Source organism: Cervus elaphus, chromosome 17 (genome assembly GCF_910594005.1).
Source record: "Cervus elaphus chromosome 17, mCerEla1.1, whole genome shotgun sequence".
Taxonomy (NCBI): domain Eukaryota; kingdom Metazoa; phylum Chordata; class Mammalia; order Artiodactyla; family Cervidae; genus Cervus; species Cervus elaphus.
The window spans coordinates 25159426-25178661 of NC_057831.1; the positions used below are offsets into that span (position 1 = coordinate 25159426).

The window sequence follows — 19236 nt, forward strand, 5'->3', positions numbered from 1 at the left end:
TCTAAAGCAAAAGCATCTCTTGATGAGTCTTTATCAAACCTTTCTCAATATTTTGCTTAATATCCAACATCAGCTATAAAATCCAGGGTAGTAATGGTGTCTTCCCCTGGTGGCTCAGTGGTAATGAGCCTGCCTGTTGCAACGCAGAAGAGCAGGTTTGATTTCTGGGTCGGGAAGGTCCCCTGGAGAAGAAAAAGGCAACCCACTTCAGTATTCTTGTCTGGGAAACCCATGGACAGAGGAGCCTGGCGGGCTACAGCCCATGGAGTTTCAGAGTAGACATGACCTCATGACTAAGCAACAGCAATGGTGCCTTTGCAACCATGCCTCTCAGAGCACCTTATCAAGGAGACCTGTTAGTGTTTATAAAGTCTGTCACAGATAGGAATTCTCCTCACGTCCTTGCGGAGTGCTAGGTGTGGGATTCATTTTGCTTCTTCTCCTTTGGGTTTTGTTAGCTCTCCTCTACCACTTGACAATGAAGGTGGCCACAGCTAACGCTTAGGTGTTAGGCATCATTCCATGTGGTTTATCTGTATTAACTCTTACCCTTTTGGCAAACAAAAACTTATAATTAACTATGACTTATTTTATGGAAATTTCCTAGGTGATTTATATTGTCCCTCATCCTCAAGACAACTTTTTGATATAGGTGCTTTGATTATGCCCAGTTTTACAGAGCTCAGGGCAGTGAGGTTAAAACCTAAGGTCAAAGAGCTAGTGAACTAATGGAGCCTGGATTCATGCCAGCGTCTGCCTGTTTCTCAGACTCTTGAACTTTCCACAAGCTATGGCTATAGTGCTTGAATTTTTTTTTTTAACAGCATGATGAGTTTTTGTTTTTTTGCAAAACAACACTGTTAGCAAAACATAATATATTTTAGTTTGTTCTGTTAAATAGCCATAAAATAAAGAAATAGATTTTTTGCACAATCATTTGGCCATGAAAGTCAGAGCAAATAAAATAGTTTTGTTTTACTCCTTTAACCTTAATTCACTCCAAGAAGTTATGTGTTTGATAATGAGAAAAATTTTACTGCATATGAATAGACAAAAAGTCTCCTGGCTTGCCTAGGCTTCTGCTGGGTAGAAATCATGTCATGAATTTCTACTCTTCAGCTTCTGCCTTACAAATAAAGGAATTTGATAGCCTGTCTAGAAAAAGATCACTGTTTTAAATTGGTCTGTGGTTCTTTTCTGTTGAAAATAAAATACAAAACTTCTGTTATCTTGTAAAGTTTTGAGGCAGTTTAATGCCAACTGAATGTCTTTTGAGGATCTGGTTTATATGTATTGGGGTCTTTGATTCCTGTTTCCACTTCTGATTTTGGATGATAAAAGGATAGTCTGGTTTTAATTTGGGTTTGTTATTCCCCAGTACATGTCAGAGAAGAATGGAATCCAAGTAGATGTATCTCATTTAGTAGTTAATTTTCATTAATGAAGAAGACTAATTTCAGAGCACAGATTAGTAAGTGATCCCAAAGTGTGTGTGGGGGGGGGCAGAGAATCTGACAGAAATCAAGCAATCTCCATCACAAAGCTTTCTTTACTGTTCAGTATTATAATAAGGAAGTCTGGAATAGCATTAAAAGCCTAATGACACTTTCATGAGTTAGAAATATTTATTTGGAACTTTCTTTTTGTCTAAAATCTTAGACTCTGAGATCACTATCTTATATATATTTATATATACATATGTGTAAGCAAATTATGTTTGAGACTATGATATGTGATAAGTCTGGCTAACAGGAAAGAACTCTGGAGGTAAAACTGAAACCCTGTAGAATAAGAAAGAAAAAATAATAAAAACTAATACATTTCAAGCCAAGTATAGTTTCAAGCTGCCCTGGAAAGACTTAGGATTAAATTAGAATTTATGTCTCTGCTTTCATCTAAAGGAGCAAACCACATGGTGGAACTCTTATCCTTTATCCACATTTTTGCCTTATCCTAATGTTAACCACAGGCAAGTCACCGAGTATGGAATCAGAGCAGTTTTTTTGCATGCCTCTACGAAACCATCTAAATTGTATACAAGAAAATTATCTTCCATCATCTGCTTTGAATTATTAGATAATTCTTCAAATCTAATATCACAGGTTCCAGAGTGTCTCCCCACTGCTTTCTGTCTAACTTTAAAAAATTATGCAGAACTTTTTAAAGTGCAAAGTTGGAAATTAGTAGGACTTATGTGCCATCTTACTGGTCCTGGAGGAATACCTCTTTAAGGACTCGGGTAAATCATTTTCTACCAAAGTTGTATTTGTTTGCCGTGATGAGTGTTTGAGATGAATGTCATCTTAAAAACTCCCTTCTGTTTTGTGTGTCTGGCAGCACATATACTGAGAGCCATTAGCTTAGAGCTCTTCCTGTGGCTGTAATCATTGTCATTTCTGAGCAACTCATTTCAGCATCTCACATTTCAGGTTCCCAATCTGGAAAAAAAAAAAAAGTTATGTTCTATAATAATTGGCAGTTTAGGAGAGAAAGTATTACATTTAATATGAAAAAATTTCAAAGAAATGTTTAGACATACTATCAAACAAGAGCTCTGAGGGCACAGTGGCCGTATGATTCTTGTTCTATCAACTCTTAGCATAACCTGCCATCATCTTAAAAGCTGTGTTTGAGAAAAAGCAAATACTTTTTCCAAGCTTGGAAAAATGCTTGGAGAAGGAACAAAGGATGAGTTGGGTTATAATTTAGAAACTGAATAAAGTATGTCAAGGTCGAGGTGACTAGATTGGAACAATGATAGTCTTAATAAAAGGAAGAGGGAGCTATTCCAAAGAACTGGCCAAGGACTTACAACTATGGAATCAGTGGGCAAAGAAAACCAAAACAGGTTTGGATGGTTCAAACCTTGGTACCTAGGAGGATGAGAACAATTATGGAAAAACTTCATCCATTTCAGGAGAAAGATGAGTTTAGTGTAGCAACCCCCAACCTTTTTGGCACCAGAAACCTGTTTCATGGAAGACAGTTTTTCCACGGGCCAGGGATGTGTGTGGTGGGGGGATGAAAGGGGGGGTGGGAAGAGGATGGTTTAAGGATGGTTTGAGTGCATTACATTTATTCTGCACTTTATTTCCATTATTATTATATCAGCTCCACCTCAGGTCATCAGGCATGAGATCCCGAAAGTTGGGGACCCCTGGTTTAGTGACAGACATGAGTTTGAGTAAAAGTGACATGGCTCTAGAAACATCCAAGCAGGATTTGGAAATGGAGCCCTGGAAATTGGGAATGAAATTGGAACAGTTGAGTGAGGCTTTGTGTTAAAATTTACAATTGAATCTACTCAGAGTCAAGTGAGCCTCCAGAGTTACTGATGTGGAAGGAAACATCAGAAAATTGAGGACTAGTCAGGAAAATTATCCCTTCTTTATGAAGCTGAAGAAAGACAAACAAATGAAATAGAGAAAAGAGTGATGAGGGAAAGACAATGAGAACCAGGATTGTGGAGCAGTTCAAGCAGCAGCTGTTTAAAAATATTTGCACCAAATGCATAAAAATTACTATGAGATATAAATCTTACCAGAAAACCAGAAAATGAAATATTAGGGTGTCATTTTGTCAGATAAAAGGTTATTGGAAAGAGGCAGATAGCAAAATTTGTTTAATATTTATAATAGCTAAAAAAGAAAATTGAAATTATTTTTTAAAAGGTCAAATACTAAAATAAAACTCAAAGCACCTCAACTTTTATATCATGGTATATTTCTGTTTTGTTTTCTATATTATTTTTAAATTTCTGCATAAAATATTCATAGAATACCTTTTTCTATTATTCAGTGGTAAATAAAAACATGGTCTCTGCCTTCATTGAGCTGAGAGTATAGTACAATAAGAAACCAATTTTAAATAGGTTGCTTTCACAGAGGATTTAGACGATTGGAGGAAGGAGTGTAAATTGGGATAAAATACTTGATAGTTGAAGGAGGAAACACAAGGACATCTTTCTTGTTCTCTTCTACTTCTGACAAAGAAAAGAAAAACACTTTGTGTATTTTACTGTTTTAAGAAGTATGACTATGTGAGAAATCCATGTAATTTTTCCAAAAAATTACATGTCAAAGATGGATATCAGTTTATCAGTTTTAAGTTCTTGTATCTTTTTAAAAATAACTGAATTTGCATTATGTAATTGGAGAAAGGAAAGGAAGAAATCTATAAAAAGAAAGACTAGTCAATATTTTATAAAAGTCTTTGTAGTTGCTTGTCATACTTTTGTTAATTACTTTCCAGTTTATTCCTAATTTTTTAAAATTAATATGCTAAGTCATTTTGGTCACTATAAATGTATCCTTTGTTCATCATGATTATGCTAAAAAAGGAAACAAATTTTATATCCAGTATATTATTAAAACTGAAATATGTCTAAAAATGTACATTTACTAGATACTAGGGTATAAATTCCCATCTGTATATAGGGCTATTAATATTTGGGGCATGTACTACCAAACAAGATGCCTGCGTAGCCATCATATTGTAGTCAGTATCATCAAGTCTGACTTATATGTGATTACAATAATGAAAATCTTTTTAAGTTGCCAACTTACATGATACAATAGCACAGATATTAAAGGTACTTTTTTGTCTTCTTAGTACTACATGATTTTGCACAAATGAGTTTATTAGTTGGCATAATTTTCACATTACAGAAAAGTGCAGACTTTGTGGAATGAACTAAATGTTATGTACAGCTATCTCCCCATTAATGAGTAAGTGTGTTAGTTGCTCAATCATGTCCAACTCTTTACAACCCCATAGACTGTATATAGCTTGCCAGGCTCCTCTGTCCATGGGATTCTGTAAGCAAGAATACTGGAGTGGGTTGCCATTTCCTTCTCCAGGGGATCTTCCCGACCCAGGGATTGAACCTGGGTCTCCCACATTGCAGGCAGACACTTTAACCTCTGAGTCACCAGGGAAACACCATTTTCTTTGTACTAAAGCATTTTGTGGGTCCAGCTTCTTAATCTGAAGATTGCACTTAGAATAATTACTAATTGATTGAACAATGGCAGAGTTGTTATAAGGCCAAGGTTTGTAAAACATTCTCTTTATAGTTGTTTGATCTCAAGTGGCATGTTTAAAGGCTATATGAAAAGGTTTAATAAGAGCTCAGAAAAATCTAAAGTTTAAAAATATTTTTCTATCAGGGTAGCCTATTTTTGCTCTCCTAAAAATCCATTTTCCCCCCCTTCATCTTTACTCTTAGCTTATGAGAAGCTATGACATTTCATCCAGTTTTTCTCAGAATTTTTAAAGAAAAGAAATCTTGATTTTGTTTGGTCACCCATCTTTGTGGAATGGTCTCTCTTTTTTTTTTTTTTTTTTTTTGACTCAAAACAAAGCCATTAGCATCCTGGCTTCTCCTATTCTTCCCTAGTGAACTGACATCATCTGCAGTCCATCCTGGTCCAACCAGGTCTAGCCTGGTTGGCACAAAACCCAACTGAGGCCCCCAACTAGGCAATTTGATATTAATGAAGATCACACAGTCAGCCTTTTAATTTACAGTGAGAAATGTAACTGTTAGAAGCACTGGACCGTTCACCTCTGCACAAGCATTTGCTTCTTAATATAAAGAGAAATCATTTTTGAGTGTCATGTATCAAAGATTTGTGCCAAGTGCTTCAGCAGGTAGCATGGTACCTGGCACGAGTCTAAATGCATTCTTCCAGCATTTAATATGTATGCTCATAATACATTTTTCAACTATTATATCCTCATCTATATTCAGAATAATCCTTGATAGGTTAAACATCCAGGCATTATGAGTGTTTCTTCTGTAGACAATATATCTCCATTATTAGCTTGACACTTGTTATTTTATCTTATTTTGCCTTTATTTTCATTGTCAGTTTATAAAATTGATGCATGTCTGTTATGATAAAGAATTCAATCCAAAATGGCACTTCACATGCTACTAGTTTCTACTTTGGTGAATATAAATAAACTGAAATGTCCTCTGTAAGGCATAGGCTGAATATGTGAGAGTTTCTCAAAAAATCAACCAAGCTTCCTAATCTACTCTAAAGTCTAATTTTTACCCAAGTTATAATTATGCTTATAGCCAATTTCTGCAGCTATACCAAGGAATCATTGAACAGATGGAACACAGTGTCTCAGAGAACAAAAGTCCGTGGAATCAAATTAACACTTGGAAATGAAAGTAGCTTTTAACTATGTATTTAAGATAACCAAATAATGATAGTTATTTGACATTTAGGAGCAGTCTGTACATTTTTAAGGCTTCCAATCCAAAGAATCCAGTTATGTTTTATGACAGAGAAATTAGAATAAATAATCTAGGCTGTGCTAGCCTTTTTAAAAATCTACAACACAGGAGAGTCTTTTTATTTTAAAAAATATATATTTTCAAGGATCCTCTGGCACTTTCAAAATGACATGTAAGACAGACTAGCCCTATGCCAAATATCACACCATTGTAGGGCCTATTACATGCTGAGATTTTAGTTGAGCTAAAAAGCATATGGAAGAAATTCAGAACATGTGGTTTGGAGTGGTTTGGAATGAGTACTCATTATGTCCAAATTTTATCACCTATAGATAAGTAATATAGTATTGTTAGAATAAAAATTAGAAAGGTATTCCAAATATTTTAGGTTGTAGTCCTCAAAAAGATCAAAAGAGATTTTTTAATTTGTTATCTTGAAGTTGTTTTTCTCCAATAGAATAACCTACATAAACATACACACAGCTATTATGTGAGGGGTAACACCTCCAATCTCATTGAACTAGGTTTAACCAGCACTGACCCTAAATGGATCAGCAATACAGGATTCTCCAATTATGGCTGGTCATGGAGATCTTCCAACAGCTGTCGCCTCTAGAAATTGGGTGATATAATTCTTGATAGAGCAGTTATCTTCATGCCAGAGTATTTGGACTACTGGGATTACCCAAAGGGATTTCAAGATGAGTAAGGAAATCCATTTTTACATCCTCAGCCTATATGTGTCTTCATTCCTAAAGACAATCAGCCTGGGACCTCATCTGAGCTTGCATCAGATGCAAGGCTCACTGCAGTCTTTCCTTTCCCACCTCCTCATTCATTCTCAGTTGCTTTTCTCTTATTTTAACAGAAAAAGGTATGGGCCTCCCTAGATAGTCACTGTGAACACTGCCCAGAGTACTAAAACAAAGAGACAATGGAAAAACTCAGTGCCTAACACGTCTCCTTAATCAAGACAGTGTAACTGCCCTTTCATCCATATCACTAAGGGATACATTCAGTCAAATTATGTTCCTATGTTTTTTTGAAATATTCGTAAGAATTTATCATATACTTGTGCTACTGGGTACAGTTATGTACTACTAATAATCGTGATTTTGATTACAAAAGAAGTTGTAAGACTTAGGGCCTCATTGTCTCAGGAAATTTTTAAAAATAAATTTAAAATTTTAAGCATATTTTTTGGAAGAAAAGTATAATGTGATAAAATAGTGTATATAATATACTAAAATCAGGAAAATTGAAATGGAAATGCAATTTCAAAGAAAAAAGGACCAACATAAGAATTTTTTTTCTTTGAAAGGATGATGATAGGATGAAATTGCTATGTTATTTATATACCACTGATTTTTTTAAAAAAATAGTATTGTCAGTTCATTTTAAAATGGCAATGTTTACAACATTATATATCCCACATAATTATTTAAACTTGGAAGGGAGAATAATATTCTTTGGGAGATAGTCTTTTGTAGAAGCATAAGTAAAAAAAGGTAAAGACTGCATCATTATAGCCAGTCCATCAGAGTGGACAGTTTCTCAGTGCTTATAATATTGCCCCTAATTCCCAGGACTCAAGTGCCTAGTGGTGTAGAAAAATGTAGTGAAGTGCTTGTCACGCTCACCACAGCCGAGGGCAAAACTGAGTAAATGTTTAAGTAACTTCTGCACAGCATCGCTGTGTTGAATACAGAAGCTCAGGACTTGTTATTGTTAAACCTGGTCAGAGAAAGAAGACAAGAAAATAAGTTTTAGGCACATGGTTTGACTCCAAGCCTTATGAGGGCCAATTCGGAAAATGTGTTCTCCCATAAAAGATGGTCTATATGCTTATGATTTCATCATCATTTGTCAAGAGCTATGAAGACAAATTATGCAAAGTTTTTAGAGGCTTCTGAAGACATATTCTGTCTTTGCATGGTATCGTATTTCTAAATTGCTGATTTTGGATGGAAACCTTTTGTCTTAAATGTAGCACAACAAAAGATGTTATTATCTCAGCACCTTAGGCTTTGTTCCATCAAACCTTTATTCAAATTCAGTAATTGCCCTATGTGTCAAAAAATAAAATCTGGAGACATGTCTAAACTCTGCTTAAAAGTAATGAATCATAATAAAATTTTACTTTCCAGTGGCATAGGTTTCTTACAGAGAGGGACTTCATTATCCTTTAACAAATTTGAAAAAGTGAATTTTCTATATTATTTTCTGATTTTGAATTAAAAGATTTAAGATATTTGAAGCCTATCAGCAAGAATATAGTTCTTAAATATATCATTCTTCTGAAAAAGTGTGAGATGTTAATATATATACACTCATTTTAATATAATGTATTGCATTTAAAGACATGTGCTATAGATACACTTGTTAAAAGTCCTTTAAAGAAAGAAGCCTAAATAATAAAACATTTGAGGACAGTGTAAAAATGAAGTGGAATTGTCCCAGTACTTTCTCCATTAAATATTAAGCGCTCAGTTTTTTGAAAACAGCTTTTTTACCTTCTAATAATATGAAAATATTCCTATTTTATAAGATATTTAAGTGTAAAACTTTTATGCAGCTCATCATTTTCACTTCTTACAGTTTCAAAAAGGTATCAGAAGCAATTAGATTCTGTTGAATTGGGCTTATACAACAAACTCTTACCAGTCCAGATTCCCCCTGGAGCTGGTTGAAGAGCAGGGGTGGAGGTCACTGCACTGAGGACTTTTCTCCCTGACCTCCTTTGTCGAGCTCGTGCATCCTTCATGTGAGGGATGGAGAGACTCCTGTTCTTAAAACTTCTATCTCCCTTTTCTCTCAAAAGCAAGCTTCTTCCAGATAAAATGGTGTGTTGTTATTTTTTTTCACATTTTATTATGAAATGTTTCAGATATAAAGGAATATTGAGAGAATTATATAGTCCTGTCCCCATCACTTACTTTTTACAATTAACATTTGAGTATATTTGCTTTGTCACATCTCTATCTCTCTATCCAGCCATCAGTCTATCTTTTCCTTTCTTTCTTTCTTTCTTTGGAAAAGGGGTGGGTAAGTGCAAAGTATGTTCTCTGTACCTCTATGATGAGTATGAAAAGTGAAATGAAAGTGTTTGTTGCTTAGTCATGTCCAACTCTTTGGAACACCTCGAACTGTAGCCCACCAGGCTCCTTGGTCCATGGATTTCTTCAGGCAAGAATACTAGAGTGGGTTGCCATTCCCTTCACCGGGGGATCTACCTGACCGAAGGACTGAACCCAGGTCTCCTGCATTGCAGCAGATTCTTTACCTTCTGAGCCATGGGGGCTTATATCTGAATGTTTTCTTTGTTCCTAGCACTATGCTAAAGCCTTTACAGTTTAGCCCCAGGCATGCCCCGCTGCTCTTTCCACCCTGCCCACACCCCAGTGTACCCAAACTCCATGCGTGCCAGACTTCTCACCCATCATCTGAATAGTACATGGATTCTTGCAGCTTCCACGCATTTGAAATTCTCTCCCTTCTATGGAGACTTTTCCCTCCTCTTTAACTCTTACTCATCCTTCAGGATCCTTCAACTGTCCCCATTTGGGTGAACATTTTTCTCCTACTTTAACACCTACTTCCAGTGGTAAATGTTTAACAACCCATCACTGCAGAAAGAAAATGGCCCTCATTTGTAGGACTTGCAGATTTTGTTGGTATAAATTCTCTTCCCTACCGCTGGTTTCAAGCTACCAACAGGAAGATAGTTAGTGAACACGGAGTGTTTAAGAAGAGATGTGCTCAGCATGCTCTCTGCTCCTGGCAGCAGCGCTCCCCCCTCCACGGCCTCTTCCTCTCTTACCCTTGTCACTGTGTGCTGTTGGTGATCGGGTGACCTCCTAAAGCAGAGACCATGCTTCACGCCTGTTTCTGTTGCTAGCTGTTAGCTCACGGCAGCCTACAGAATAAAAAAGGATTCACAAGAACACTTAATGAATAAATGATTTGGGTACTAAATTGTATTCTATAGAGTACCTTCCACACAATGCTGATTCAGTTAAAACTGAGGAATTACGGTAGTCACTCAATGGATGGATGGGAACGGTGAGCCGTAGGGAGCTAGGGCCTGTAATGTGTGGCCGGTAGCCCACGTGTTAGATGCTGTCTTTGCCCTGGCACTTGACCGCTCATCGCTGTGATGCTGCTGCAATTTTCCAGTTCCCTTCAGAGCCTGTCAGCATTCACTCAGCAGGCCATTTGGCATAGGTACCTTCCAAACTTCATGAGAAGTCAGCAGGGCCCTGAGTTAAGGTCAGGAAGGACACATGGGAAAAGCAGATCTTTAAAGGTGCCCTTGGTCTGTACATTAACCTTTGAGGAAAATGGAGTGTGCCAGAGTGCCTAGCTTTTGAAAATAGTAGCATAATACCCCAGGCATAAAAGAACATTAGAACTTAAAAGGTAAAGCAAGAGAGAGGCCCAAAAAAGAAGTGATAATTACTTGAATGGAAACACACAATGAAATTTTACTTAAAATTGCTCATTGTTTTTAACCTTATGAAAGATTGCCTCTCAATATTGGACTTTCAAGTTAAAATACATGATTATATTCTTCTCTGAAAATTTGCTAACAGTAGTTACCTATTAAAAATTGTTTAATGTATGGGCTTCTTGGGCTTCTGTGGTGGCTCAGATTGATAAAGAATCTGCCTGCAGTGCAAGAGACAGTAGACTCTGCGTTCTCAATGCAGGGAGCACAGGTTCGATCCCTGGCTGGGGAACTAAGATGCGGCATGCCATATGTTTAACGTAAAAAGTATTTTTTGTGCCCTCATTATTCAATATTCTGAATTTTAAGCTGAGCTACTGTGATACATTTCCACAACCTAAATAAAGTTAAGTTCCAAGAACGTTAAACGTGACATTGTATTTGCATGTCACAGCTAGTAAAAGTCTGAAAAACGTGCATTTTTCCTTGACCTTACTATAGAATTATGGATTGTTGAGGGTTTGCAATGGAACCTAAGCATTTAAATAAGAGTTTTAATGAATAACAATACTAAATATGCAAGAACCTTTATATCTGAACTTAGTTCTATCCTGCTATTGTTCAGCTCCTCTAAGTTTGATTGCATATTAATTCAGATATTTTATTTAAATATTTTACATTTTCATGGGTTGTAAATGTGTGGTATTTGTTTTGATTTTGATTATGTGGAAAATAGTGAAGGTAATTCCCCAGGATAAAGCTTTGAGATATTCACTTTTAAGGTCTCTTCTTACTGTTCTTTGCTTAAGTTCACTGACTTTTTGAGTAAATACATTTGAATTTTATAAAAGATGTACTAAAACCTCTTACTTACGAGGGTTACTGAGAAATCTAAAGAGAGAGAGCATTTCTTCATTAAGATGAATTGCTTATCATCACCATATGCTGTGAATTACTGTTTGTTGGGGGCACAGCTATGAATGCATAAAGTAAGATACCCGCTCTGTGCTCTCTGGAGTACTCTCCAGTAAGTCACTGGGTCTGAAAAATAAGGAAATGCTAAACTGGCTCTGTCAGAATGTTCTTTTACATTTAAAATTCCACATTTATTTGAGAATTTTTCTGAGTTCTGGTTCGTACTGAACTGAAAAGGACGGCTCTACATGATTTGTTTCCCTTCCTTTCTTATTAGTTTCTTTGTTTTTGTTGCTCTGGTTATGGTTTTTACAAGTCCTTTAATGAAAATTTTCTAAGAGATTAGCCTTCTTAGATATTTTTCACTTACTGGACTTTACTTTTTTCCCCTTCTCATTCCTCTTAAATATATCCAGTTACACTTCTAGACTACTCTTTGCTGCTTTTCTTGTTGTGCTTCTAAATATAGTCACCAGTTTTGGAGTCCTCCCACATGTTCCATTCCTTGTGTCTGTTGGATGGATTTTATGATCTGGCCATACTGTTTTTGGAGAGGGTCAGACTCTTTCCCCTTACTTAGCACATCATGACTTCTGACAGACTGGGTCAGTCAGACTGGGGAATATTAAGCGCAGAGTGGTAGTAACACACCAGTTAGTCAGACTGATGCAGGATTTAACTGAACAACTCAAAAAAATATGTGGGAAAACCACTATAAGGCGACTAATTGCTACCCCACATTTTTTCCCCCTTAACAAATGTCCTTTAGTAGTCTTAAATGTCCTTTAGTAGATCATAAATCATCTAAAATTCAAGCACAGAAACTTTAAACTTTCAAATGGTCTCTGGGACAGGTTTTATATAAAGAATCACAATTGCACATCATAGATAATAACTAAATATTATTAGAAACTCAGAATAAACTTTGAGGGAGGGCCAGAAAAGTTTTAGGCACACTCCATTTTCTCCTCCAAAATTTTGACCAATAGACTTAATCAACAGAACCAATTATAAATGAGAATCCATCTTTCCACTTGGTTATCAGAAAGACAGGATTGTAACTTAGTATTGCAAGCTATTCTGCCTGCAAATGAGTAAAATAAGTTTAAGTCCATATGAGAGAAAGCCATAAGTTCTGGTTTGAGAGATCAGTATTTTTTTAACACCAAATAAAATCCCATTATCTGGATGAACCACAGTAGGTTCACCTACTGAAGGATATCTTACTTGCTTCCATTTTGGCATTATGAACAAAATTAGTACAGACATCTGTGTACAGGAGTTTGTGTGGACATAAGTTTTCAGCTCTCTTGAAAAAATACCAAGGAGCAAGAGACAGAACAAGCCTGTGTGCATTTCAAGATCCTGCTAGCATCACTTTTGCTAATGTTGCTTTACCCAAAGCAAGACACATGGCCACACGCAGATTGGGAGTGGGGAAGTGATAGGGAAAAATAGACGCAAACCAGTTAGATGTGTTGAGGGGATACCTTCTCTGGTGTCATTGTCACTAGAGAAAAAGAAATAGACAAAAATAGGGGCTGGGTGAGGGCTTTTAGGTCAGAGAAAAGAGGAAACCAGCTCCCAGGTGCACAGCTTCTGAGGAATATCCTCAGAAGGGTATGCGTTAGCTTCACCTCTGACAAATTAACCCACCCAGAAGAAAAAAGTGACCCATTATATTTTCACTTCCTTGGGATGTATAGAAAATCAGAGGCCTTTTTCTAGCCATTTCAAAATTGTGTGAGTGTTACTGTGACTTTTCTTTCTTATAAAAGTGTTAGGTCAGTGATTAATTGTTTGACCCTTATCAAACAAGGAAAAAGATTTCAAATCCAATTCTTAGAAGTCATAGGAAACAGCAAAAATATTTCCTTCCAAAAAAAGATCATCAAGCTTGTACTTACCATGAATTAAGAGACCAAAATGTATACCAGTTATCACCTATAGACCAGTCTCTGAACAAACTGTGTGACTTAGACTGTTGAATTACAAACATTTCTGATATTATCTGATATTGTCTGTTAAGAATATTTTGTTATATTCCTATGAGTGGCAGTAGAATTAGAAAGAAAATCTGCTTGTATTAACACTTTCTACAAAGTCCCATATGTTTAAAAAGGATATCCCTTTTGGCTTCCCCAGTGACTCAGCGGTAAAGAGCCTGCCTGCAATGCAGGAGACACAGATTTGAGTTTTATCCCTAGGTTGGGAAGATTCCCTGGAGGCAGAAATGGCAACCTACTCCAGTATTTTTGCCTGGGAAATCCCAGGGACAGAGGAGTCTGATAGGCTTCAGTCCATAGGGTCCCAAACAGTCGGACATGACTGAGTGATTGAGCATGTATGTCATCCCTTTTACTTTGACATATAAAAATCTTAAAAAGAGAACTTTTTTTTTCTGTTTTGCACTTCTTCAAACATTACCTTGAAAATTTAAAAAGAAATAAAATAGATTCACTAAAGATCATATAGCATTATTCTAAAACTATTATAAATTAAAATATTTAAAAAACAAAAATGTTTATAATAACAATAACCTATGTAGATTGACTTTTTTAAATTTGGAAAATGCAGTCAGTGGTAAAACTTAGACTTATGTGTAACTTTTCTACATAAGTGCTAAAATGCAAAATATGTGCCACCCTCTCTCACTAAATCCAGTTCAGTAGTTTTCTGCTTTTTCTTCTAGAATTTGTATAGTAATCAGTAGATGAAAGAGTATCAAGTGCTAAAACAAATGTTTTATGGCCATTAATACTATAAATATTATAAATACTATAAATAACCCCAGGGAACATAAGGGGTTAAGAGACTCCCTAGTTTGATCACTTCAAAGGACAACTTTTGCAAAAGAAGTTTCCTAAAGTAGTCTCCAAGCATGGAGACTGGAAATGAGTAGAAGATCCTGGTGACTCACTTCCTCTTCCTGGCCGTGCACGTTCTCTTTGTATAAACAGAAGACGGGAACCTGCCTCATCTCCTCATTGGGTTTTAAGTTACCCATTTACCCCTTCCCTTGGAAATCTCAAAAGTTGCTCTTCGGCCTTTTGAGAACCTCTAAAGTATCATCGGCAAGCATTTATGCCTGGAAGAATAAGCTTTTTAAACTTTATTCACAGATAATCCTTGGTTTAGTCACTAAGTCATATCTGACTCTTGCAACCCCATGGACGGTAGCCTGCCAGGCTCCTTTGTCCATCTATTGCCCAGGCAAGAATACTAGAGTGGGTTACCATTTCCTTCTCCAAGGCATTTTCCCAGCCCAGGGGTCAACCTGGATCTCCTGCATTGCAGGCAGATTCTTTACTGACTGAGCCATCAGGGAAGCCCAAGGGGAACAAAAAACAAACCTGATTTGGCTCACAGCGGTTTGTTATATATGTAAATTAGTCAACTAGTTAGAGTTCAATAAAAAGTCACCTGACTTCTCAACTGTGTTTTTTAAAATGCAGGAGCAACGGCTGCAGCCAGGAAGGAGGTGATAAGAAACAAGATCCGAGCCATCGGCAAGATGGCCAGAGTGTTCTCGGTTCTCAGGTGAGACCATGGTCCCCTGCTCTGTTTTGCCTTTGATTATATGTCGCTGAATAGTGTCTTAATGCTTTAGTCTGGTCATTTAAATATGGTACTAGAAGCTATTTTCTTTTCTTTAATTATATTTTAAATGGAATTGTTAGTTCCTCACTATTGTAGTCAAATTGAAATCTACAAAATTATTTCTGTAGAGAAAGCCTCTAAGTGGGCTGCTTCACATTTTATCCCTCTGTGTGCTGCAGGACTTTAAAACATTTATTTCACAATAGAGTCAACATATTATGAAATAGAACAGCTATTATAATCCTGTTTTTCACTCACTCCCTGTAGTAAAAGATGAATCTATCAGGTGCATTTCACTAGATTTCTAGGAAATGAACATGAACCATAAAGCTTGTTTATGAGAATCTATATTATTCTAATAAGTCATTGAGAATGAAAAGATTATTTAGAGTTTCATTTTCCATTTATTAGTTATTTTTTACATGGATCATGCATCATGTTATTATTATGCATAGACTTAAGAAAACAAGTATTTTCTTAAAAAGGATTAACTACACTTTACTTAAATTTGGTTATCTATTCTTGGATAACACAAAGTGTATTTCTCTTCAAGAGATTAATCTACAGTATGATTATATGTGAGGAGTATAAAATCAATTCACAATTACATTATTAACAAGGGTAAATAGGACCATCTTGGGGAAAAATCCATCTCCACATTGTTAAATATCATATTCTGATTTTTGCTAGATTTTTTTCAACTCTTTTTCATGGAGTAACTACAGTGGCTCTTTTGATTTCTCCTTCTTGCTATTTCTATCTCACTCCTGGTAGAGTCACTAAAGAGTAATTTAGTGATTTGATACCTAAAGCAGGGAGCCATGAGCAGGATGAAAAGCACCATCATCCTTTCCCAAAGACACCAGATCAAAGTCAGTAATAACTGTGCAGTAGCAGCCAAATCTTGAAAAGTCATGTTAAAGCTGAAAATAGAGCATAGTTGCTCCCTGCGGCCTGATGAATGAGGCCGCCTTTGCACTAATGCTTTACATTCCTAGCTGAACTTGCAGGACTCATTCATTCCTTCTAAACAAATGTAATAAAACTTAAAGTAGCAATTATATATCATGAAGAAAAAAAATTAAAGTATAGTAACTAAGAGGATAATCCATAGGTCAGATTTTTTAAATCTCCCTTTTGCTGTCTGGTTTTCTCTCCCAAGTCAAATCAGCCCTACTTATTTTGTTGAGCCTTAGCAGTAAAACTTATAACAGCTCTTTCCCTGGCTCATTTTTTTTTTTTTTAAATATATTTATGTTGTCATGGACGATACCCAGCAACACTTTGTTTTGTGACACCTGGTTACAAAATCAGAATTGTTTTCCATATCTTCAGGATTCAGAAGCATGTGAACCCCTGACAGTTATATAATTCCCAGCTTTATCTCAGCAGTCATGTCATTTACATAACATGACTTCTATATGAATGTGTGAAAATACAGTGTGTTCTAAGTAAAAAAGGGGAAAAAATAAAACAACAAGGGAGCCAAGGAAGAGGTCAATGTGAGTTCTATATACATTTTTTTCCCTATAAGTGTGATCTTTTTCTTGAAAGAAAATAAAAGGTAATGTCCCCTCCGCCCCCGTTGTGCCTTTGCAGAGAAGAGAGCGAGAGTGTGCTGACGCTGAAAGGCCTGACGCCCACAGGCATGCTCCCCAGCGGCGTGCTTTCTGGAGGGAAACAAACCCTGCAAAGCGGTAAGCAGGCCCATCGGTGCAACCTGTGCTGGCACCTCAATCTGCTCCGTCATTAGAGCCCTGACTTACTCATCCATTTAAGCTCAGTCTTGGTCCTCAGTTCTTCTCAGCTGAAAGAAGGGCTGAAACCGCCCCCCATCAGTTTGACCAGTCATGCCCCAAATGGTAGCTCCTTCATTTGCTGGAGTATGGTCCTTACCCCACCATCCCCATGTCCTCATTTGCACAGTAATCACGATTTTAGCTCACCTACATGCCCTATAGGTTTGACCACTTGGAACCAAGCAGTTGCTAAAAACAACTTGTTAATTACATGTTTATTAAATGTGCTGGTTATCTACTGGAGTGATGAAATAAACACATGCACACGTAAAAATACATAATGTAAATGTAGGACTTAGTGGAGAATGGAAGAAGAGTAGAGAAGGATGATTTTGTTTTGAACTAGAACTTGAAGTCAAAGGTGTCTTTCCTCTGACTTACTCATCAAAACTTGAGAGTGATTAGAATCATATTTCATTTTTTAAAAAGGATGAAAACATTTCCTTGAAGATAGCTTTTGTATTAAAATCTATAGTCTTTTGGATAAGTGCTATCCAACAGAACTTTTTGTGATGGTGGAAATATCTCTATCTGTACAGGAGCCACTAAGAACTTATGGCTATTGAGTGTTTGAAATATCGCTTGCACAGCTGGGAAACTGTATTTTACCTAGCTGTCGTTACTTTGATTTAAATAGCCATATGTGATTAGTGGCTACTGTATTAGCCCAGTCAATATACTCTTTTACTTTTGTTACTTTTGTTATCTATTTTTACCAATATTCTCATTAATTAAAGTAGCATTTCAGCATACTTTATGGAAATTTTGCTTTTAGATTAGACCCTAACAGAAAAAAATGAGAACAAAAAATATGCTCTAAGGTTTTAAAACAGTCTCAGCCTCTTGCTTATTTTCCTGTATCTTTCCCTGAATCTTTTTTTTGTGTGTCTGTTTTCTTTTCTATTCCTGTCCCTCAGTCTGGAGGATCCTGGTATTCCTATGGTTATGTTATTTAGGTCCAGCTCTTTTACACAGAGAGTGATGCCCAGCTTCATGGATACGGTACTGCTAAACAGTCACCTCCTGGCAGCATCACTAAAGTTTTCCTTATTTTCATATGATTTTATTCCAACATCAATGTATTTGAGTTTCCACCAAAAGAAAAAAAAAAATTCTAAATGAAAGTAGGAAAATATCACAGTAAATAAATAAATAAATCCCCTATTTAATTTACAGCTAAAAAAATTATTTTAATAACTTTGAAGGAAAAAAACAAAAATTTTCCTACCGAAGTAAACGTGCTAAGAACACTGGCATATTTATTTATCATATGCATAATCATTTATATGCACGAAATGCACAACTACCTAATTAACTAAAATCTGCATAGTTTCTGAGAAGCACAGTTTTACAGTACAGCAAATGTATTATCAGAAACTATGGATCACAGTTGCTTTAGAAGAATACACTTAATAATGGACAATGCACATGTCTAATATGTGTTGGTGCTGGTGCAACTCCAGATTTTTTTTGCTTTACTTTTAAATTTAAGTGACTTAAGTTCTTACAATTCTTTGTTTTGTTTTCAGATTTTCACCTGTGATTTAACCTGGAATTTTTAGTTGTTCTGTTGTTTTATTTTAGATCCATTTGTTTGCCATTTGGTGTTGAACTTACACACACAGCATATACCTACAGTAGACCTAAGGTTTTACAACTTTGTTAATCCTGAGAATTTGAAAAGTCAGTGAATGTTTTAAATGATGTACACTAATACAATTTCAAAATTCATTGCCTGATTTGCTTAAGTTTGTCTAAAAAGGAGAAACTGCTTAAAGTTTTACTGTTTGGTTTTTCTCCATGGTGGTAACCATCATACATTTTTATCATAAGGAATTTAGAATGCACTGTAAGTAAATTATAGTGCACATTTGGCAGTTGCTCTAGTCTTAAAACCTTAAATTATAAGAAACATGCAAATTAAAGTCAAGGGGTAGGATTTTAATATTAAACATTTTGGAATTACAGAGAAGTTTTGCATTTTAGCACTTAATTAGGGAAATATCCCCTAACCTTGATAACACAGAAAAATTCATGCACCTGTATAGCGAGAAGATAGACCCTAAATTATTATAAAAATTGCTGATAAAGCAATGGGCTTTTAAAGTTTTGCCTCTGAACTATGCTGAGGTTTCAGTATTTAGACTGACTTTTCTTTAAAATGCTAGTAGAATTATTGCTGCTACTGGCATACTTGATGGTAACATTTCAAGAGTTTTGTTTCT

General features: G+C 36.0%; 1 protein-coding gene across 2 annotated transcripts in view; it reads left to right on the forward strand.

Moving 5' to 3' along the window:
• PPP3CA (protein phosphatase 3 catalytic subunit alpha) overlaps positions 1 to 19236 on the forward strand; it is a 315119-nt gene that overhangs the window by 289335 nt on the left and 6548 nt on the right. For both annotated transcript variants that reach the window (XM_043871132.1, XM_043871133.1), the window contains exons 11-12: positions 15068 to 15152; positions 16812 to 16909. In XM_043871132.1, coding sequence (XP_043727067.1) covers positions 15068 to 15152; positions 16812 to 16909 — 183 coding nt within the window. The remainder of the gene's footprint in view (positions 1 to 15067; positions 15153 to 16811; positions 16910 to 19236) is intronic.